Below are 24,316 nucleotides of genomic sequence, written 5' to 3' on the forward strand. Positions count from 1 at the left end.
TCTTTACTCTGCGTGACATTTCTGGATTCGTGTTGCCTTCTTTCACCACCATAAGAGCTGGTGTTTGGACCTTTGTGATTTGGGTGGCCGTAACGGGAATGGGGGTGCCTTTTTTTCTCTCTGTCCTGGTGTGGGTGTTTGTTTGTTTATTTATTTTTATGCTTCCTTTTTAGCTTATAGGGCTGATGTCCATTACACTGGACAAATTTTAATGGACAGACACTTACAGAGCTCTTTTACTCTAACTGAACACTCAAAGTGTTTTTTACTACAAACGTCATTCACCTCACCTAAGATTATGAGACTTGGATGACTAAGAACCTACACAGAGGACCTCATTCACCTAATCATGACCTATAGGTTATCTGTAGATCATGAATAGGTCATGACCTACCTCTGACTCCTAAGAAGAAAAAAAGACAGCCAATGAAAATCAGGAGGTTCTTTGTTTACCTTTAAAAAAATAGTGTCTCCTTCACATCTTTTGTACTGTGAGACTAATATGTGGACTATTTTTTATTTTTTTTACTATTAGAGGAACAGCTGATACCCTGTATAAGCTCAACATGTTTTTATTTAATTAGATCACAGAGAAGAGTTGATAGGTTTGAAGAAAAATTTCAGACATACCACATATATAAAATGCCACTAGAAGCAATAAAGAAAACATTTAATAGAAGTTGGGTTAGAATGAGTCAGTCTGATTTAAGTAATCCTCTATTCACTGCTGTGAGTCTTCTAAAGGCAGCATTTAAACATCCTTAAGGTACCCTGTACCCTAACCACTTAAACTAAACCATCGTACCTTTACTCCACTTTCTAAGACAATACTAACATGGACTAAATGACATACACAGCACAGCAGCGTAAATACAGCGTGACACTTTGATGTTCAGGAAACATAATGTGAACATAGTAGACAACACATAAGACACTGGACAGTGAGTGTACATACACACGCACAAAAAGACAACAACTGATAATGCCAGACTGAAGAAGACTATGAAATATACAAATTAAAGCACATTAAATCAACATAAAATCAAACTAAATCAAATGGAGTAATTAATGCCATTCACTGAGAGCAGTACTAATTTTTCTCTGGAGTGGCTTTCAAATAAATTTCAAGGCTATTGTACAAAAGCTAAAATACAAAAGCTATTTTAGAACAACACAAATGTTAAATAAATCCACTTTTTCCTTTTCATAAAAGTATCTGACAACAGACAAAACACAGTTCATGGGATATTTACCTATGGGCAGAGGCGCCCCAGAACACAGGGACATATTATTTAGTTGTCTTTGATACATGTAGTTATAATAGAAACAAATTAGTAACATCCTGGAGCCCAAGAGTAAATCTTCTTATATTCTTCTTATTAGCATCTTCCAGAGTTAGCGGTATTCTCTCTCCAGTACACTCTACTTTGAATACTTCAGGGCTAGCTGTATAGGAAATAGAACAACAGAAATAAAAAATGTATGGCAGTTAAATTTTGACAAACGATTGTGCAAATATGGGTTATCTATTCTACTATCTATACTATATACAATTTTGAATGATTAATCTAGCAGAGAAGGCTGCATATGTTACCTTATGAGCAGTGTCTGCAAACTGCTGGACTTTGTGTGTCAGTTCCACAGTTTTGTCCTCAGCACGAGTTAGTCTGTCTCCACGCTCGCCCAGAGTAACATTCACCCTCTGGACTAAATTACCTACACTTCTGCCTTTGGCACGGTTCCGCATTTGACCTGTTTATATACACACACATACACACACAAAAGGATATTGAGAGAATTTTATACTTGTCCGTTTAGTAAGAAAATAGTGGACCAAATACCTTTACAATATGTCAAGTATCTTAAACTTAGGTCCATATTTCTTGAGCTTCTGAAAATCAGAGACTATTTTTAAAAATTGTTGTAATTTCTAAAAACTAGAAGCCATACTTTTTCAAAACTGCACTTAATCTGATTTGGATTTTTTCTTTCTTTTCTTGATTTGTTTTTTGGTTGTTTGTTTGTTTAAAATGTAATGAACAGAAGTGGACAGAGGCAAAATGACAAAAGAAAGAATCACTGCCCAAATAATTACTGTAACCATAACCTAACTGTATAACAGCTAGTCCAATGCTGTATGTGACCCAGGTCGGTATGGCGTAACTAAAGGCTGTAGCAAACCCACGGGACGTTGGGTGTGGGAATTGTTCCAGGCGCAGGGAGTGCAGGCCCTCACATACTCCCTGACATCTTTATCCAGAGTATCCCACCAGAAATACCTCATGAATAAAGAAATGATCTGACTGTTCCTTGAATGGCCAGTATTTGGCCAGTATGAACTCAGTCCAGGACGGGATGCTGCTGGCACAAAGTGTTGATTCACTGGACCAGTTCCCAGGTCAGTTTCAGTCTCCAGCAATGTCCGGCTATGTACCCAATCTTGCATGTAGAGGGGAGGATGGTTGGGAGATACGAATGATCAGTTCGGAGACGAACTGGTGAGAAAGTGTGTCCTGTTTGTCATTACGATAACCTGGGCAGAAAGAAATGGGAAAAAATGTGCCTGGTGTGCCTTTAGTCTCTTAGGTATTCTAAGGTGAGTTAAGTTCTTGTGAGCAGCCCATATGGTGAATGGTTGCTCCATTGTCTCCAGCAGGTTTCGCCACTCCTCCAGGGAGGTTTAACTGCTAATAGTCGCCCACATCATAATTTCTCTGTACAGGGGTGAGGCGACGAGAAAAAAAGGCACAATGGAACATTGGTGGACGTGAGGCAAGTTAAGGGTGAGGCTACCGGGCTGTAGTTGCGTATAAACCATCTGTAGAAATTGGCAAACCCCAAGAACCGTTGAATATGTTTCCGTGATGTGGGAGTTGGCCATTCCTTGACCGCTTGGGCTTTGGCCGGACCTGCCTTCACCTGCCCTCCTACCAGGATGTAGCCCAGAAAAGACACAGACGGTAAGTGAAATTCACAATTTCAAGCTTTGACATAGGATTCGCTTTCAAGGAGGTGCATGGACATGAGCTTGGTGTTCCTTGAGTTTTCAGTAGATCAGAACATCATCCAGATATACAAAAATGAATCTGTTCAAAAAGTCTCTAAGAATATCATTCACAACAGCTTGGAAGACTTGGGGCATTGGTTAGCCCAAAAGCATTACCAAATATCTGAAATGTCCAAGTGGTGTATTGAATGCAGTCTTCCATCATCTCTCTGTCTTATGCGAATCAAATTATATGTGTTGCAGAGGTTGATTTTGGTAAATATCGTGGCACCATGAAGATGTTTGAAAGCAGAGTTCATTAAAGGCAGTGGGTATTTGTTTTTGACTGTAATGTCATTCAGACCCCTATAATCTATGCACAGATGAATGGTTCTTCAAGGACGGGGAGATTATGCCTGCTGCGAGAGATTCCTGAAAATATTTTCCATGGCTGCTCGTTCAGGCCAGGACAAGATGTAAAGACAGCTAGTGGGAAGAGAGATCCGGGGAGGAGTTCAATCGCGCAATCATTTGGTCTGTGAGGTGGAAGTGAGATGGCATTTTGTTTACTGAAAACCTCCTATATGTCATGCTACTCAGATGAGATGGTAGAGAGATCTGGAGTGGTGTTGTTATGGGCATGAGGTTCTGCATATTCGGGTGGGCACACGGAGGTGAGACAGGTTAAGTGACAGAACCGCGATGGAGGCAAGTTATAGTACTGGAAGGGGAGCAGGAGTGACAGGAACTGGAAGTGCGTGAGCCAAATGCCTGTGGGGTCTGTAGTTCTTCTCAGCTTCTTTTTCTTTCAGGCGGTTGTCAATCCATAGGGAAAGGGAAACTAACTGCGAAAGAGGCAGGCTAATCGTGAAAGACGAGCTGATCTTTCATGGTTTCATTTAGCACTTGCAAAAATATCCCCTGTAACATCCGATATGGCCAGCCAGTGGGGTGGTTTGGTTTAAACTAGATTAAAACCAACAATGCTCTTAAAATATATATATATTAAAATAAAATAATTAAACATGCTCAGCGAAAACGGGTTTAGCTACATTCTGGACCATGTCTCCAGAATGCACTATCTAGCAAGCTGATTGGAGACCATAACAGTCAATCAGAATTTTTGCATCCAATTCTTTGATTGGATGGTTTTGTGGCACACTTATAATGGTGTACAGAGAGTTGTACGTGCACTGAGCAGAGATGTTGTGAGTGCAAACGACAGACTGAGAGCAGGTCAGCAGATGTCTGTCAGCACACAGAGCAGAGATCTGAGCAAGAGCAAATGCCAACAACTAAGCGAGAGGGGCTGTTATTGTGTGTGTATATAGATAATAGCAAAAACTGAAATACATTTCTTGCAAGCAGCAATGAATTTTGTTCGCTCAAATTAAACTTTTGTTACCTCATAATAATTTTCTCCTCAACATGCAACATTCGCACTTGCAAATTGAAATAATAACGCCATATTTTTGGATGTATTGGTTTCTGCAGTCTCAACTCTATCACAATGTAAAATACACTTTTTGACATCACTGTACGCACAGTACACAGCAACACCAAAGTCAAATAATGACCATTAATAAGCATTCTTAAAAAGAAAGGGGATATGGTAACATACGAAGGTGAAAAGATGTATAATATTATGCTTGCCCAAATTTGTAGCTATAACAGCTTCAACGCCTCTGTGAAGGCTTGAGTCCAACTCCCCCCAAAAAAAAAACCTCACACCATAAACCACCCTTCACCAAACTTTACACTTGAAGGTATTGAAACTGAAAGCAGCTAACCTGAAAGAGAGGGTCATAGCTAAACTGGGAACTGGACCATCCAAGGCTGATTACCAAGACTATGTGAAGTACCCTCTAAAGGTCTACTAGAAGATAGTATGGAGAATCAACCAACTGGGACCATCAGTAAGAACAAGCAGCTGATGTACACCACAGCAACAGTGATCCTTGAGATGCTTGGCTACAAGTTAAACAGCCACAAGAAGAAGGAGACTAGAGACCAAGATCAAGGCAGCACGAACAGAAACTAGTTAACTATCCTAGCTGTAGAAAGGTATGAGAATGGGTTCCAGTGCTCAGTGGACAACATCAGGCCCTAGCATAATTCATGCCTACTGGATAAGATGCACCCAGAATGGCTAACCAAAGAAAGAACAGCCCTTATCCTCAAGGATCTCCGCTAAGGACCAGTCTTATCCAAATACCAGCCAATAACCTCCCTCAGCACAACATGGAATGTCTTGTCAGGCATCATAGTGGCCATGATGAACTGGCACATAGCTCAATACACCAGCAGGGCCCAGGAAAAATATATAGAAACACCAGTAAGACCAGACTGACCAACCTGTGTATTGCCTGGACTGAATAAAAGAAAGCCTCTATGACTCAATGCCTCACACATAGACCCTAAGAGCGTTTATCTGAAATTTGCTGAGGAATGTGATGAATAACAAAAGAGGCCAAGTTCAAACCAATTTCATATGTCACCATCAAGTGCAGGATTTGCCAAGGAGATACTTTATCCCCACATTAACTCTGTGGTTAGTTCACCATGGAAGAAACAAACGATAATTGTCTGTCTTCCTGGACTGCACCGTGCGCATTGAAGAGACTGGGAACATCAACACTGAAGTTTACTGGAAGCCCACACACACAGACCAGTACCTCCTCTTTGACTCCCACCACCCTCTGGAACACAAACTTGGAGTAATCAGGACCTTACAACACTGGGGAGAAAATGTTCCCTCTAAGCCTGGAGGGAAATAGAGGGAACACACACATGTAAAGGAAGCTCTCAAAAACATGTGGTTATCCTAATTGGGCTTTCATCAAGTCAGCAAAGATGCACAGAAAAGAAGATCAGACACCAGCTGGGGAGGATAAGAAAGACAAACGCAACAACATTGTCATCCCCTATGTGTCAGGGCTTCGCTGTGTGGAGGTGAGGAAGAGCGGACCCAAATGCAGGACTCACGGGCTAGTGTGGAATGAAGATGGTGTTTATTATACAGAATGGATGAACAGAACATGAGACGGATGACTGGCTGATTGACTGACTGAAAGACTGACTGAACTGAACCGAACTGGAACATGCGAGGTAGACAACGTTAATGACTAGACAATGAACTGGTGGAAACCGATGACTTAAATACACAGACTGATGAGGATGATAATGAGAGACCGGTGAGTACACAGCTGAACATAATGTGGCTAATAACACATATAGTGGAACTAGAACATAATACACAGAGACAGAAAGTTGGCACAGTGAAACACGAGCATGTAGAAAATAAACTGAACATGAACAAACTGAAGTTGCTGGGTCAATGACCCAGGAACCCTGACACTATGTAGCCGGTGTATCCGAAAAACTCAGGAGAGTCTTCTCCAGGCACGACATCCCAGTTTACTTCAGACAGAAACTGGTTCATCCCAAAGACAAAACACACAAATCTAACAATGTAGTGTATTCTGTAGTGTAGCAAGGAATGCACAGACCTCTACATTGGAGAGACCAAACAGCCACTTCATAAACACATTGCACAACATAGAAGAGCCACCTCCATGGGACAATACTCGGCTATCCATCTGCATCTAAAGGATAAAGGTCACTCTTTCGAGGATGCCAATGTTCACATTTTGGACAGAGAAGATGGTTTGAAATAGGAGTGAAAGAAGCTATCTAGGTCCACTGTGAACGGCCATCTTTGATCAGAGGCAGTGGTTTACGACACCAACTGTCTGCCATCTATAATCCAGCTTTGAGATCTCTTAACAGACGCCTTAACGCCCACTCACATTCTGGGAAATCACATGATAGGGTGGGGCTAGATTTCACCATGAGCTCACCCGAAACCTTCGCTGATTGTGACCCACACCCCTTTTCACACCTTGGCTCATGTGATTAGGTAGAGGATCCTTAGGGGGTTCATTGTCGTCGTCCCCCCCCCTCCCCGGGACACTCAAACAGGGATTAAATATGGGACTCTTCACCGTTTGACCTTAGAACTGAAGAAGCTTCTTGGATGAGAGGTGAAACATCTTCAAGCAACTTAAAGAAGTCTAGACGCTTTTTTTCTTTCCAAGCTAACTTCAACTTATACACCAATATGCTGATAACATTTTGAAATGCAAGTCTACTGATACAAACAAATTCATACTATTACCATCATCCTCTGCTAGCATTATCAATAGCAACACATTGTTAAGCCATTGCTGTGGAACTGTTTACTTTTAATTGTGGTGCAGCTTGGCATGTGTCCCATCCATTACACTGGCCCTATTACTGGTTTCAGTGGAATGCTGTGCTCACTCTTAGTCACAGAACTAATGCCAGCTATTGTATGAACCTCCCTGAAACAAACAAAGTCTCCTTTCATGTCAGGATCTCATTACAAAGAGGCCTTTCTCTGGCAACAGAAAGGTGGAGCTCAGCAAGAACAATAGACAAAAAGACAGAAGGGAAAATGACTATGAGACATGCTGGGGATACAATGAGCTGAGGAGTCCCAGTGCCATAACATTAAGACAGGAAGAAATCTATGAATCAAAGGGTGTTTTTTGAGCTGTACAATAGACCTAGTACCAATTTCAGAAAAGGATCGCCATTTCATTAGATCTATTAGAATCATTTGGAGGAATTTCGTGGATTGAAATATTAGGAGTTCCTGTGAATAAAATGTAAAAAAGATCTTATATCAGCATCAGACAAACTCATGATTTGTTTAGTGCATGCTGGGGGTGTACAATAGGATACAAGTGTTTTTCTAGTTACTGACCATTCACAAGACTTCAGTATACAAGGCACATTTAACCGTACATTCATACAGTGTTTTATTTCATACACCTTATCTATGTCACAGGCAATTTAGAATCAGTTAACAAGCATGTCTTTGGACTGTGGGAGGAAGCCAAAATACCCTATAACCTATTCCACCACCATACCACTTCAGTTAGAATACCACTAGTGTTAGATTCACATTTAATTTACCTAACTTGAGCTATCATTTACTATCCATTTAATGCCTCCAATTTGAGTTTCATTTTTTCACTATCAGCAAAAAATGGATTAGCATTTACACAGCATTTGAGTGGTCTCATTGACTCTTCAAAATGGCAGCAGCCTTGTCAAAGCGAGAAGAAATTGTGTTAAATAAAAAAGGATATGGAACACATTACTTATTACAGAGCTCTCCAAAAGTTGATTCTGTTCATTTGAACATAGTGTTTTCAGTGGGAGAAACGTTTTGTCACTCATCCAAGTGACTTCTTCAGTCTCAGCTGACTGCAGGTTTCCCCAATCTTATAAACAGTACATTTGTTTAATGACTGAAACTAGCACCACTGAAGGAACAATGGGATGGGAGGATAGTTCCTTCATCATAATTACAGAGCTGCTTCTCACAGGATATTGATATTGTTAACACTTTTATGAAGTGTTAAATTTATAGCGGGTAAAACATGTATTTAACACCTGCAGCTTGCATGTATTATTTTAGGGTCTAAGGTACTGTTGGCATGAAATTCCCACCAGATGCCAGTAACAACTCATCTAATCCACACATGCGAAGAAATCAAACTATAGATGTCCATAAATTATGTCTAATAATGAGAAATGACACAGGGAAAAATTATTGAACACCCTTACTGAAATTTATTTAATCCTTTGTACAAGATCCTTTGTTGATGATGATAGCTTCAAGATGCCTCCCGTGTGGAGTAACTAGTCACATGCATTGCTCAGGTGTGATTTTGGCCCATTCTTCCACACAGTCTTCAAATCTGGAAGGTTCAGTGGGCTCTTTAATGAACTCTGAGCTTTAGTTCTTTCCATAGATTTTCACTTGGATTTAAGTCAGGTGATTGGCTGGGCCACTCACAGCTTTATTTCCTTTCTCTGAATCCAGTTGAGAGTATCCATGGCTGTGTGTTTGGGATCACTGTCTTGCTGAAGTGTCCACCCTCATTTCATCTTCATCATCTGGGTAGATGGCATCAGATTTTATCAAGAATGTCTCAGTACATTTTTTCATTCATCCTTCCTTCAATTATATGAAGGTGTTGATGTATATTGCTGCAAAAGGTTGTGTTTTTTGGGTAGATATGCAGTGCCTTTTGACCGTCAAACATGGTGTGTATTATGGCATCCAAAGACTTCAGTTTTAGTCTCATCTGACTAGACTACATTCTGTCAGTAATTCACAGGCTTGTCTAAATGTTATTTATCAAACTTTAAACCCACTTCAACATGCTTCCGCAATGATACCTTGCTTGGTGACCATGCACACAGGCAACGGGAATTGTACCTGCCTGTTCCTGTTCTTTCTGTAGTGCTCTGTAAGTGGTCTATGGCTCTTGGACAACTCTTCTGATAATTTTTTTCACTCCTCTATCTGAAATCTTGGGGCGAGCACGTGGTCAAGGCCAGTTTATAGTGAAACAGCCAGACCAAGTTTTAATTCATTTGAAAGTCTAATAAAATTTGGCAACTGTGCCAACACAGTGCAGAGCAGCTACCCAGAGCTCGATTATCTTGTTAATAATTTTACATCTTGGCTGAGTACAACTCTGGATACTGCGGTTGCTCTAAAAAAAGAAAGTATCAAATCAGAGGTACTTGACTCCCTGGTATAACTCTCAAACATGTACCTTAAAGCAGATAACTCATAAGCTGGGGATGAAATGGCGTCTCATTAATTTAGAAGAGCAAAATGTTACTTTTTAGCAAAATTATAGGCTAATCTCCAATCTTCCTTTTATCTCAAAGGGTTAAGGTTTTCTTAAAAGACTAGTTGTAAAACAGCTTACTGATCATCTGCAGTGTGGGCAGTGGTTTATTTGAGTCTGTTTCAGTCAAGTTTCAGAGCTCATCGCAGAACAGAAACAGCTTTAGTGAACACATAAACTTCTTATGACAGGACTCATCTCTGTACTTTTTCTGCTAGACCTCACTGCAACATTTGATACTGTTGACTATAGTATTTTATTACAGAGATTAGAGCATGCTGTAAGTATTACAGGTTAGCAGTATTGACAGATTTAAAGATTAACTGTAATTTGATATATAACTACCTTCAGTCTGGGTACTAAGGGAAGACCAGTATAGATTAAGAAATCTTTGGATGTCATGTTTCCCATAATACAGACAAAACCCTCTTTTCATTAAACCCGTTAAAACATTAAACCTCTATATGTTCCTTTAGTCACTATCTTACCTTGACCTGGTGAGGGACTTTGGTTTGAAACCATCAAGTTTTTTACACGATTCAAGAAGGCTTTGCAGCGATAGATGACCAGATTCATGGTGCAGGCATCTAATTGAACAAACATAACACATTACAACAAAACAAAATTTTAACAAAAAATCTGTTAAGAAATAACTTTCATCATAACCTCAGTAACCATGAGACACTACCTTGTGTTAGTTTGGACTGGCAGTTAATGAATTCTGTGTGTTTGGGAAGAACAAAGCTCTTCCGTCGTGCCTGTAGGTTTTTGGATTCATAGGTATCTGGGTGACCAGCTCCTGCCAGTTCTTGATCACATTTATCAACTCGTCCCTGCTGGCTTGCCTTTCCCAACTTCCTTGACTTTCCCAGACCACCTGCTTTCCCCTCCCAGTGGGTTTGACAGGCGTGGTACAGGATCTGGACAAAAATACACTTGTCTGCTGAGGAGCTAGCCACCCACTGGTCCACAGCATTGTCAAAAACCAAATCAAACTCTGGGCTGTCCTGAAGAGGAGGACACAGGAAAACAAACAAAGCTGGCAAACAACTGAATGCATATGAAATGTAATGTAAGGATACAACAGGTACTGCTGCTGACCTTGTTGGGGTTAATCCCGTTGACCTGTTTGAGTTGTTCAACTGTCCACTGGGACCTCCTGATGAAGGAGGAGGAGCCTCCAAACCGCTTCACCTTGGTGATGAGAAGCTGAGGAGGTCTGGTGTTGGTGACTAGGAAATAAATGCAAACCACAATATCAGAATTTAAAGCTTGTAATAATAATTTTACTAACACCAGAGATTTTGTTCTGATCATTTTAAACTAAATTTTTTAACATAAAAAAGATACTTGATAACCAAAGAACTGAACATTTAGAGTAGATTTCTTTTCATTTAGATGGTAAGAAATTCCCTGCCCTTGAAGACTACAAAAATAATACATTCATTAGAAGCTTTGCAATTTGCAAAAAGAGCTTGTGCACAGTGTTACTGGAGGCCAAGGTAATGCCATCCAAGCATCTGGCTAGATATCATATTTTGAATATTTGACTGAGGACTGAGTACAATAACTTCAGTTTTATCTGAATTTATAAGTGCATCATCACCAGCAGATTATTTGCAAGTGTTCAGTTTCAGTAATGAACAACAAATGAATAGAAGCAAACCCAGCAATGCATCTTCCATTTATGCTCCTGGAGGTCATAGGCCTCAAAAATCACTTAACACTCATTTACTGTTTCACCTTTTTAGTTAGTTTGTTAGTTTTTTTGATTTGTTCAAATCAATGTCACCTTCATAAAATGTTAAAGTAGTTTGAGTCACTGCACCTTTCAAGAATGCTTTTTGGTACAGCATAACGTCTGGCTGGTGGTGTTGTGTTTGTTGAAAAATAGTTGACCACTGTCAATGTCAACGTAAGTTCTCATTCAATGTCTTTTGCAGACTTTCTAGCAAGAGCAAGTGTTGGAATTGATATTTCTTATATTGTCATTTATGCTTAGAAATACATAATCATTTGTATGCTGATAAGAATCATATCCTTATTAGGTCTGATAAGATTCTGTGTGCATTTGTGTACCATGAGATGAGAAGAAGCAGCCTCGACGTTATAATTCCATTATAGCTTTTGAAACCAGACTGTTCTGTTTCTTGAGGTGCAAGACTTCCCACCTTTAAATGTGCATTTGAGATATGACATATTGCAAGTTCCTGTTTTTATAGTTTAGCAAGACACTTGCTTCTGTTTTTCTGCATACCTCATACACACAGTTTAAGTTCATTGTAAGGTCATATGTCTATGTATAGTATGGCTGGAAGAACACACACATGCACCTACACACACCCACACACACAGAATGTTGTTCAGATATGCCTGTTTAAGAATGTCACGTGTATTTGTAATTGCATATTCATGAATGATTGCTTGCTGACAATAAAAAGGGCTGTAGCGAAGGAATAAGTTGAAGTTGGCTAAGGAAAGATGAAGGCCTGGGCTGACTTCCCTCGCGAGCCACAAAGACAAAGAGCTCTATCTTGTCTTGTTTTGTCGTGTAGTTATTGGTGTCGTGTTCCAGCGGGGTGTGTGTGTGTGTGTGTGTGTGTGTGTGTGTGTGTGTGTGTGTGTGTGTGTGTGTGTGTGTGTGTGTGTGTGTGTGTGTGTGTGTGTGAATGGACATGGTCATGGTCATGATGGGAGGGGTTCACTGCACCCTGCTGGGATGGTTGTTCGTTCCAGAGTGTGTGGCTTCATGTTCAATTCAGTTTTATCTATACAGCTCCAAATCACAACAAGTCACCTCAAGGAGCATTATATTGTAAGTAAAGACCCTACAATAATACATACAGAGGAAAAACCCAACAATCATATGACCCCCTATGAGCAAGCACTTTGGCAACAGTGGGAAGGAAAAACTTCCTTTTAACAGGAAGAAACCTCCAGCAGAACCAGGCTCAGGGAGGGGCGGCCATCTGCAGCGACCGGTTGAGGTGAGAGAAGGAAGACAGGATAAAAGACATGCTGTGGAAGAGAGTCAGAGATTAATAACAAGTATGATTCAGTGCAGAGAGGTCTATTAATACATAGTGAGTGAGAAAGGTGACTTAAGAAGAAATATGGAATCTGCTGGGAGATTCCATAATGGGAATCCCCCAGCAGCCTACACCTAAGGGGGGGATTCAGGGTCTACGGAGCCCTGCAAGGGACATGGGAGATCTCGCAAAACAAACTCGGGATCTCGCAAAACTTTTGCGATATTTCACTAAAGTTGAATTCCAACAATGGCGGCAGCTACTTAGTTGTAATATTACTCTTTCTGGGTCACAAAATAAACTTTTAAGATATTTTGAGGCGCGAATGTAGTTGTGTAAACGTCAAATATCTGCTCGGTTTACAAGACATCACATATTTGCAAAAGTGCTCCGACATTTTCGGAGATCTGACACCCACCATCTCGAAGCTAACGGGAGGTCGAGACCTAGTACAGGCGGGAGGAACACCACTCTCCCAGCACATCGTGCCTTGACCTCCCGGTCGGCTTCGAGCTGGCGGTCTCCGAAGAATGCGGCTAAAACTTTTGCGAGATCTCACAAAACTTTTTCACAAAACTTTTGTGAGATCCCGAGTTTGTTTTGCGAGATCTCGCAAAAGTCCGTCTTAATTTTTTTTTCTCCCATGTCCGTTGCGGGGCTCCATAAGGGTCACCTGATCCAGCCCTAACTATATGCTTTAGCAAAAAGGAAAGTTTGAAGCCTCATCTTAAAAGTAGAAATAGTGTCTGTCTCCTGAATTCAACCTGGAAGCTCATTCCATAGAAGTGGGGCCTGAAAACTGAAGGCTATGCCTCCCATTCTACTTTGAAACAACAAGTAAGCCTGCAGTCTGAGACCAAGGAGCTCTAATGGGGTGATATGGTACTATAAGGTCATTAAGATAAGATGGGGCCTGAGTAGGAATTTGAATTCAAACCTAGATTTAACAGGGTGCCAATAAAGGGATTCTATACTGTCTTGAATATGATAATCTGCTAATGGGACAAATAAGTAGCCATGAATATTGTATTTTGATTATTATACATCAGAAAATTGTGAAGCCTTTATTTTGACACCTGGATAGACAGGGAAGCTTTTATTTTGACATGTCTATAGACAGGAAACAGGAAGTGCAGAGAACAGTGGGAATGGCTATCCCTTTGTAATCATTTGTGTTGAATCCAAAACAATCCTTCAGAGGAGTCCTTCAGAAAGCAATGGTTCTAAGTTCTTGCAGTTCTTTGTATATTAGGTAATTAGTAATAGGGTGTTTTGTGACATTGTTTTGTACCTTCTTTGAAGTGCAGTAGTTATAGGTCGTAGCCTCTGAGCTAATGATAAAAGCGTACACTTACCAACTACCTGCTCATTTTTCATTGTATTAATGTCAGACTGTATATCTACAGGATACTTATTTTGTAGTCTCCTATGTTAGTGCCTAACTATACTTACATGCTGATTATATGACAGTCCTTTGTGTTTTTGTGTTTTGTATGTGTTTTTCATCACTCCAGTTCATGATGTCATTAAAGGAGCAAGTATGCTTGTCTTCATGGCTCTTGAAAAGGAGTTTTGCTGGCTGTTTATCTATGCTCACATTCAGAGAGTTCAACACATAGAGAGAACAGTACAGAAGCCAATATTGGAGAAATATGCTCTCTGTTTCTAGTCCCTGTCATTATGGTTGCTGCAGCATTTTGGATTAACTGAAGGCTTTTCAGTGTGTGGTTGTTGTTTTTTTTAGGAAATCCTGATAATAACTCCAACTTTTATCTGAATTTAGAAGCAGAAAATTAGAGGCCATTCAGGTCTTTATGTCTTTAAGACATTAGTGCAGTTTAACTAATTGGTGTGTGTTATCTGGTTTCATGGATAGATAAAGTTGGGTGTCATCTGCATAGCAGTGAAAATATATGCTATGCCTTCTGATGACATTGCCTAAGGGAAGCATCTATAATGTAAACAGAATTGGTCCTAGCACTGAACCCTGTAGAACACCATAATTGACCTTAGTGTGTGAAGATTCCATTTACATGAACAAATTGGAGTCTATTAGCTAGATATGATACAAACCACTGTAGTGCAGTACCTGTAATACCTACAGCATGCTCTAATTGTTCTAATAGAATATTATAGTCGACAGTATTGAACGCTGCACTGAGGTCTAGCAGGACAAGCACAGAGATGAGTCCACTCTCAGAGGCCACAGGAAGAAGATCTTCCGAGTAGCGGGTGTTTCTTGGGTCAGCCCAGTGACCCTGATCTTGGTTCACACCAGGGTGGTTGGTCTCTACTGGGGTTGGCTGTCCAATGCCCATGGGACTCTCCCCCCTTGGTCGTTTGTGCCCCATCTAGGGCCTCACTCCTTCTCCTGCTGGATGGGCACGCAGATATCGGCGAAATGTGTGGCCTCAGGTCTTCAGTACTCTTTGGGGCTGTGGTTCTCCCGGATCCATCTCGTTCTGTCTTTGGCTCCTGGGGGATGTTATCGTGGCTTACCACCCTCATTTTCAAAGATATTTTGTGAAACAGACAGACACACTCACTCACTCACTCACACATGCACTCGCTCACTCTCAACAGGCAGAGGAAAACTGAGGACTAAATACACAGAGGTTAATTGTCACAGACCCAGTACCATGATAGAGTGTGTCGCATGCTTCCTGTTTTATTTTTGATAGTGTGCTATTTTATTTTGATAGTGCATTATGTTCAGCTTTATTTCCCTGTCCTGTTAGTCTGATTAGTTCCAGCTGTGCTTCCCCTTCCCTCATTATCCTCCATGTATTTAATACTCCGTATTCCCCTGCCTGTTGTCATCCCTCGTTGCTGTTTGTGTCACTGTGGTTTTCGTGCTACTCCTAGTTCAGGTTCTGTTTTCTTGTTTGTAGTGTTTGATTTTACTATAGCAATAAAAGCTGCCTTCCTTAGTTTACCCCTTATGTTTAAGTCCTGCATTTGGGTCCAGCCTTTACCTGCCACACAGCCAGCGTTGACAAATACTACGTGCAGGTACATATCACACACATGACTTTGTTTATATAAGATCCTAACGCATGCAGAGACTATGCGTTAGTCTCTGCTATTTCCATTAACATATATAAAAAAACAAGCTTGCAAAAGTGATGAGCAGTGTTGGTCTTTTCTTAATATACATTAATACCTGTTTTAATTCACATATATCAAAAATTATTTATGTTTCATTTTTTTCCTAAAAAGAAATTTTCTTTTTCCCTGTCTCCAAAAACTATGGAATAAGATCATGATTGAGATCTCACAGTATTAAAGTTGTATGACATATTCTCTGATATTAATGAGGTTTTAAACAAAAACAACAACAACAACAAAAACCAATATTTTGAGATGATAATTTCTCAGATTTGAGTCACAAAAATATGAATGTGCCCTGTCTGATTTTTTTTATGACTCCAATGGCCTCACTAGAACTTCAACCTACAGTTTTGTTTTTTTTAATCAGAAACATAGAGTGCCTAATATAGACTTTTACCTGATATACAGATGAATGTGGCATAATCCCCCTTAGGTCCAGTAGGCAGGAAAGCCATCCTCTTTTTTTTCCTCCTCCTCACCTCCACCGCCACCAGCATCCGCTCATCACGAGGGATGAAGATCTCTTTGTTAATGGCAGACTGAATGTTCATTGTTGTCCAGAAACCTACACAAATAAATTATATACATGACTGTTGTTGTTATCCCTGGTTAGGAATAATTACCATCCTATCATTACATCTGAGAGAGGGCAAACGGACTTAACATCCAGCCTTTTATGTTTGAAGTCATACAGAGCGGAGTTTATGTATATGTGTTTTTGCTAATAATAAATCATCTTTAATTCTTAATGAAATATAATTAAAGTATAAGTCTGATTAATATGATTAATGAGAAATGCAATTTGAATAATGAAATCTTTCTAATACTTGAGTTCTGACCTCCTGGCCTTTAACTGTGATTTGATGTGTGTGTGCCTCTGTGCTGGGACTGTTTGTACCAACAGGAAATGCAAACTTAGCACACAGCCTAGACTTTGCCTCAGGCCTTTAGTGCAAATATTCACTGAATGTCTGACTTTAACATGTATGGCTGAATAAGAGAAATTACATTTAGTATATTGTAATTGAAAAACAGAGTGATGGATTTAATAATAAATCATATTAAAGTAAAACATGGAAAAGAATCTTTAAACTACATTTTAAATCATGTTAAATTAAGGTCACACAAATAGGTTCTATAAATAGGGTCTGGCTGGACATGTGGTGACTAGATTTTAACACAGATGATTAGATGTCCAGAGAGAAAAAGAGGGAGGAGAGCGAAGGGGAGAACACATATAAAAACTAACACTAGTTCTTGTGATGGCCAGAAGGCATCATCTGAAGATATGGCTCTGAGAGTCCACAGATATGCCAGATGAGCAACCACTGCTCAAACAATGTGGACCCACTAATTGGGTCTAATTGTAATTTTGACTTTTTCTCTTCGCATTTTTTCTGTGTTGGATTATAAGTTCAGGAGGATTTAGATTTCCATCATTTCCTAATGGATTACAACTTCCAAGAACTGGACTCCTTTCCTGTATATTCCCACAGAGATAGGTGCGTTGTTGCAAAGGCGTGCCCATTCGCTCCAATCTCTTTGTCCTCAAGGATCAGAATTAAATCAGTTTAGGTTAATTAGATTTAGTCACCAAGTTCACAGATTTAATAGATTGCTGCTGATAATGGATCTGACTGAGGTGAAACCTTGACCAGAGGGCCACCCTGGCAAGCATGCTTTCAGAGGGAGGAAGATCGACATCCAGAGGAACTGAGTAGCAGTCAGGGTGAGTCTCCTTCCCTGCTCCATTTGTTTGCTTACTGGGTAATACTCATAGGATCAGAGATTAGTGCTTTTATATAGAGATTCAGGATTGCGTGTGCCTGGTTGAAGATCAACAAAGCCACTCTCAAAGGACCTCCAATACCAGGATTCACCATAGCAGCAGGTAATTAAAGAGCCTCTATCCAGTGGACCACGGAATGTAAACCTGAGTCAGTCCTCACCATGATATTTAAATAAAAATTAAAAAAAAACAGAAGGGGGAGTTATTTAATTTGCTAGGGTCACTTTGTCATCATTATAGGCAGAATAAAAGTTTGATACAAAATATGTAATATTTAATGTCTGCTGTCATACATTGATTTACATTTGTTTCTTTTATATCTCATTATTCAGCTGGAACCTGACATGCTATACAAGTGGTCTCCAGCATAGACATGGTTTCCAGAATGGAGCCTAGCATGTGCCTGCCTGAGGACAGGGCAAAGATTCACACTGTAATTTTCACTGCACCTTTCATAATGTTGCTTGACATGGTTTAATGACAGAATATCAATCTGTGAACACATTTCGACATGAAATGTATTCGGGTCACAACCTGACTGTGTATAGCCTATATTTAATAAATCACTTTAAAATACAGTTTCTTCATTTTAAAAGTCTCAAAACTTATTTCAATCTCATTTTTCGTCATTGGTCAGCCATGTAAAACACAACTTAATGTGTAAGTAAGGTTCAGAGAGCTTTTCTTTGGAAAATAATGTTTTTGGGATACATCCACAAATAGAATAGGCGGACTATGTTAAGCTCAGACAGTCTGTTACCCCAGTGACTGTTTAACCCTCTCAGGCTCAAATGAAACTTTTTGTTTGCTAATGCACAACCAAGTCCTGCAGTGGTACTTCTGAGTGAAAAAAAACTCATAAAATATGTATGTGGGGTAATCAGGTTGTTAGTTTTTAACTGTTGCAAATCGGCAACGCCTGCCTCGAGAGGGTTAAGTTAACTCTCTTTCTAGGACAGAAAAATCCAGTTTTCCTCAGTTCAAGGTTAAAAAACCAATAGTCCTTATCTAAACCTGCTGCTTGGAATAGGGGCCTGCAGTTGAAATAGTTATATCTTTCTTTTTTTGTAAAATGCTATAATCAAAGTGTTTTTTACTGGTATTTTCCTTAGCTTTAGGTGGTTTGAGACCACACAAAGTCTATATGGGGCAGGGGTTTGGGGTTTTTTTTATATCCAGATGTGCTAGTTCAGCGGCCTACTGAAATGACCCCCTCATCTTATTGGGGGTTGCTGTAGCTCAGGAGGTAGAGCAGGTCACCTACTGACTGGAAGGTTAGTGGATCATTGGCTCCTCGAGTCTGCATGCCCAGTATCCTTGGGCAACATACTAACCCCAAGTTGCTCGTATGAATGTTTGTTAGGAAGCACTAAAGACTTAGAAGAAAAGTGCTTGTGTGAATGTGACATGTTGCATAGAGCACTTTGAGTACACCAGGAGAGTAGAGAAGCACTATATAAGAATCAGTCCATTTACCATTTTATTGAGGATATCTAATTGACATAATGCTTTCCCTAGCTGCTCACCCTAACCATTAAAAATGAATTCCTAATCTTAACCCTTAGCCTAAACCTAACCATTACCTAATTGTAACCCTGATACTAAAACCTAAAAGAGCCTCAGGAATGTCTTCAAACTCGCGGGGACAAGCATTTTGTCCCCATAAGTAACTGTTGGTCCCCACAAGTATAGTGGCATGCCAATTTTCTTTCATCACAAACGTATGTAAACATGGTACACACATGCACACACACATGCATCCCACAAAAACATTGTTGATTTACATGCATTTTTGAATTTTTGTGTTCCAGGTGATTTTTGTATGTTTGTTGCATGTTTGTTTTTTCTTACAGGTGCAGCAGTTGGTGATACATGCATGTTTCTGTGCATTTCTATTTGTGCTCTATCGTTTTTTCTTCACCTGCCTGTCCTGCCCTAGACACTGTCTTACTGTATACCACGTATAATGTAATAAATGAAATAACACGAATAAGAGGAACCTATAGAGAATTTATAGAGCTGATCTTGGAAAAGCAAAATGTGTTTGGCATGACAGTGTGTTCAGATCATAATTCTGACTGCAAAAGCTGCCCGACAGAACAGGATGAAAAAAGTAAAATAAAAAAAAACCTAATAAAAACCTAATTCTTATTTATTACAAAAAGGCCAAAACCATTTGTCGTGTCATAATCGGTCACACTGATAGAAAAATCTCAGTTACAAGTGGCATCTTAGAGATTATGTGAATATAAATATATTTTGTGAATATGATTAATACTGAGTGAAAACAGAACTAAATGCAGTGTCTTAAAATCTAGTGTAATGTATTTGCATTTGTTAAGCAATTTTCTAGTCTTACTTATCATTTATGGCACTCAAGACTAAAAATCACATTCCAGCTCTTCAGGTTCAGAACCTCTATAATTTTTACTGAAAATCAGCGATAAATGATTCTCGGTTATTCTATCCAAATAGCAAAATGACACCAAGTCAGGTTCAGATTGGAATCCACTTGCATGATGGGCTGGATCATCATAGATCACAAGGATCACAGACTTAAACCAGGTCAGGCCTGCGTCCATTTTGTCTCAAAACAACAATATGTTTGCTTTTACTAATACAACTTTATATATTCTTTAAAAATTTAGAAGGCTGCCCTTCATTATTTAGTTAAATGTGAATCAGTTAACTCTAAACACAGTTTAAAACATTTCTGCTTTTTTAAAATATTTTTTTCTGTCAATCTTCACTAATAGCAGACAACATCAGACACTACAGTTACAGGTGTTTCTATCTTTGAGACACCTTTAGTTGCTCTGCCACATTTGAGAAAGCATTTTGCTATTATTTGTATTTCCATAAGATAGCAACAACTTATATATATATATCAAGTTTGGAAATTATGAAAATGACTCAGTGATTGTGAAATTAATCATGGCCCTGTTTCTTTCCTTCTTTGTACCCATCTTGTTTTTGAGCATTACAGAGTCCCTGAGGGACTCATCCCTCACAGGATTGTTTTACATTATTGTTCATCACTCAGTAATCTATGTGTGAATCACTGGACATTGGCAGTTTTTCTTATCATCCAAAATGTACATGTTTTGGGAAACAATTTCTGAAACAAAGATTTTCTCTGGTGAGCCAATTCAACAGCTGCATATTATCAACAATATTATAATATTGTTGTTATCACTGACCTATATTTACAAGGTGAGCGTGACCTGGGTTTATAAATGCTCATTTTAATGATAAATGGAATGGTCCTTATATAGCACCCACTCAAGGCTCTTTATATAACATGTGTCATTCAACCATTCGCACAAGCACTGTTTTCTATACTTTTTCCAACAAAGGTGCTTTCAATCTAGCATTCATTCTTTAATTTGGCATGCAGGTTTGCCCCCCACCCGAATCCTATTTTATTCTAATGCTTCATGTTTGACGGGATGTTTTCTGTTTTTGTTTTTGTTTTTTTGTGTTTTGTTTTTTTTTGGGGGGGGGGGGGGGGTGACAATTAAACACAATGAACAACAGTGAAATGACAAAGTATTCAGATCTTTGTCTTCAGTAGAGTACCACCATGCATTTACCAAACAAAGACTTTCATTGCCATAGTTATAAACAATGTTATTGTTTTCAGCTGCTGTGCAGCTACACTTCAAATAAATTACATCTTTATAAGACAACCAACCCAAAATTGCATGAAACAGTTAAGTCAAACATGGCTAATTGTGTTTTGACATTTTGATTCCTTACTCTACGTTTTTCACTCATTTACCAAACTTAAGTCTAAATGTTATCCTACCCGTTCTTGTTTTCTTCTGTTTCCAAATCCTGGACTGGTCTTTGTTTCTACTCCAGTGAGACTCTTGTGTTAGTACAGATGTTCAGTTAGTACGTGGTTAAATTGATCAAATACTTCCAAGGCTTCAGTCCTGAATTTATACCCAGGCACACTAAGTGGCGTGCCTTGCTGTGAAGGCACACAGCAACCATAGTCCATCCCATTTCAAAAGGCTGACAGGCACATGGTATGAGCCAGAGAACAGACAGTTGCTGTCTCAAAAACTGAGCTTTCCGTGGAAGTCTTCATTATTACACATGTGCAAATCTTTATCAGCCAATTAGAATATAGTGAAATTATTTAATTTTAATAACTATATATATATCTATATGATGTGACACTGCATCACTCCATGAACACATGAGACAAAAGCCACTACAACCCCAAAGTTTTCTGAACTTTTCTATACATAACAATTAACATACAATGAATAGCTTAAATAATGCTATGTAACTATAAAATTATTTTAAAAACAAGAATACAATATGCCAAAAAAATAATGAAGTTAAAACCAATTTAAAAAAAATAAATAAGAAAATTTAAATAAGCTTAAATTGAAATGACCTAATCCCATAGGGAAATTCATATGTCTGACATAGCTCATCTATTAAAGCCTGATGGTTGTGGGTGCGAATGATTTTCTATATCTCTGAATTTATTCTGTGAATTTTATTTTATTTTTTCCCAACAGAGAGAGGAGTACTGATGTTACTGTTGTTGTTTTAAAGTGGCTGAGCAGAGTTATTCAGGATGCCTTCAAATATCTTTAGAGTGCAATTTTACACCATCTCCTACCACTGGAAATGATGTGATATATAACAATGCAAACATTTTCTAAATCAGTACAGCAACAACTGAGTTTAAAAGGGCTTACTAAATGGTGTCAACATTATAGCTGTAATGTATTCAGTCTTTTCTAGTCTTTTAACATGGACCCAATAAACAGAAGCCAGCATAGCAGAAATATGGTCTTTCTAGTCCCTGTCACTACTTTCACTGCAGCATTTTGGACTGAAGTCTTTCTTGGGATTTTTTTTTTTTTTTTTTTTTGTGATAACCTGTTTTCTGCTTGGATCACTGAATCCATCAGACGTTTTAGGTGGAGTCCAATCGCCAAACAGAGAGTAGTTCAGGAGTTCAGCAGTGGGGCTAGTGGAGGTGACAAAGCAGTTCTGGTACCAGCTGCATGCCCAGCAGCAGAACAGATCTGGAGGCCACACAATAGGCAGGCGACTGAGGAGGCGTGACCCGGGAGGTGGCCTGGCAGGAGGCCACCAGTTACTGTATAGCACGTTAGTCAGAGGCCGGTGCCTCGAAATCCTACCGTTGTTGGTCACCTGCTGTTCAGCTGGAATGTTATTATTGTTATTTACAGACAACCCGAACCATCACTGTGCTCGAATAATTTAGTGGGAGTGGCCATTCCATAAATTAATGTCTGACATTAAAAACCCAACCGCTTCTGATGGCGTTCCCCCTCCCTAGTTTATAAGTAGATTAACTGTTGCAAAAGCACTGCCAATCTCTTTTAAGTTTTCAAGTACAGATTGCTGTTGGTCTAGCTGTCCTCAGTCAGTTGTAATTTATTAGCTATTATGACTGTTGGGGCAGAACACGGTTCAGAAAAGGGGTAGGCCTGTGGCATTCAAACATGCATCATACGCCTCCCACAATTCAACCTTTCACCTTTATTTCATGTTTCTCTCTCTCACACACACACACACACACAGCACGCCCCTGCGGGCGGTTTATCCTTCAAGCTCGGGTCCTCTACCAGAGGCCTGGGAGCTTGAGGGTCCTGCGCAGTATCTTAGCTGTTCCCAGGACTGCGCTCTTCTGGACAGAGATCTCCGATGTTATTCCCGGGATCTGCTGGAGCCACTCGCATTAACTCCCAAGCTAGGCAAGTGGCTCCAGTAGCTCCTGGGAACAACATTGTAGATCTCTGTCCAGAAGAGCGCAGTCCTAGGAACAGCTAAGATACTACGCAGGACCCTCAAGCTCCCCGGCCTCTGGTAGAGGATATATATATATACATACGTGTGTGTGTGTGTGTCTCATCTGTTTCAGCTTTTTTTCTGACCATCAGTTTGCCATACCAAATATTTAATAAACTGTCCAGAAAGGTCAAACAGATGTGTCCATTGTTAGGTAGTCTCTGATGTGGATTTTCATCTCTGGTATACAGCCCCATCAGCCCCAACACCACGCTGGGTGTGAATACAAGGAAAAAACCTGTAGATGACAAAATATGTTAAAACACTAACCATTTGACACACACACACCATATTTGTTCTCAGGGCAACCCCCAAAATGAGACTTTTGTTGTCCTACTTTGTTTTTGGTTTTTTAAGAAAAAAAAAAAAAAAAAAAAAAAAAAGAACAAAACAACCTTTTTTTTTTTTTTAAAGAAAGTCATTATGAATAAAGCATGCAGTCATACATTTATATAGAGCCTAGTCATTGTGTTTCTTACCATTTGTGTGATCTATATTAAAAAGAAATGTCTTGCGAGACACTGATGCTGTAGCTCCTCTGGGCCATTGGTGAAAGTCTCCACACACCAATTTATATAGGGCTGTGACTTGTAGTTAACAGAAGGATGGCTTGCTATGACAGGTTGATTCACAGAACAAGGGGGGGAAAATCTCATTCTTTATCTCACTGCTGTAAAAAAACAACAACAAAAAAAAAACAACAACAATGGCTGTAAGACCCCTGATGACCAGAGCTTTGAAACAGAAGTCCTTCACCACGGTCCATTACACACTCACCCCGGGGCACCGAAACACAGATAATACAGAGAGAATATTTTAG

The 24,316-nt window shown here is 39.6% G+C and overlaps 1 protein-coding gene across 4 annotated transcripts; it reads right to left on the bottom strand.

Moving 5' to 3' along the window:
• Nucleotides 1–659: 659 nt before the first annotated feature.
• stxbp6l (syntaxin binding protein 6 (amisyn), like) lies at nucleotides 660–24,068 on the bottom strand. Of its 4 annotated transcripts, XM_080883213.1 has the most exons (8): nucleotides 23,976–24,068; nucleotides 23,599–23,734; nucleotides 16,261–16,428; nucleotides 10,825–10,955; nucleotides 10,412–10,730; nucleotides 10,212–10,310; nucleotides 1,595–1,752; nucleotides 660–1,446 (listed from the first exon to the last, which is right to left on the bottom strand). In XM_080883213.1, exons 3-8 carry the CDS (start codon nucleotides 16,412–16,414, stop codon nucleotides 1,423–1,425), a joined length of 885 nt encoding a protein of 294 aa, XP_080739339.1. In that variant the 5' UTR covers nucleotides 16,415–16,428; nucleotides 23,599–23,734; nucleotides 23,976–24,068; the 3' UTR covers nucleotides 660–1,422. The 4 variants fall into 4 exon arrangements, with proteins under 4 accessions (XP_080739339.1, XP_080739340.1, XP_080739338.1 ...); XM_080883214.1 differs by lacking the exons at nucleotides 23,599–23,734; nucleotides 23,976–24,068 and adding an exon at nucleotides 21,461–21,720 and having other exon boundaries at nucleotides 10,412–10,643; XM_080883212.1 differs by lacking the exons at nucleotides 23,599–23,734; nucleotides 23,976–24,068 and adding an exon at nucleotides 21,461–21,720.
• Nucleotides 24,069–24,316: the final 248 nt, after the last annotated feature.

This window comes from Rhamphochromis sp. 'chilingali', assembly GCF_963969265.1.
Source record: "Rhamphochromis sp. 'chilingali' genome assembly, chromosome: 5".
Classification (NCBI taxonomy): domain Eukaryota; kingdom Metazoa; phylum Chordata; class Actinopteri; order Cichliformes; family Cichlidae; genus Rhamphochromis; species Rhamphochromis sp. 'chilingali'.

Coding starts and splice junctions, on each gene's coding strand:
- stxbp6l (XM_080883213.1), bottom strand. CDS start 16,414: ATGAACATTCAGTCTGCCATTAACAAAGAGATCTTCATCCCTCGTGAT. Junction 10,731..10,824: donor ACGGGATTAACCCCAACAAG/GTCAGCAGCAGT, acceptor CCTCCTCTTCAG/GACAGCCCAGAGTTTGATTT. Junction 10,311..10,411: donor CCAGTCCAAACTAACACAAG/GTAGTGTCTCAT, acceptor TTGTTCAATTAG/ATGCCTGCACCATGAATCTG.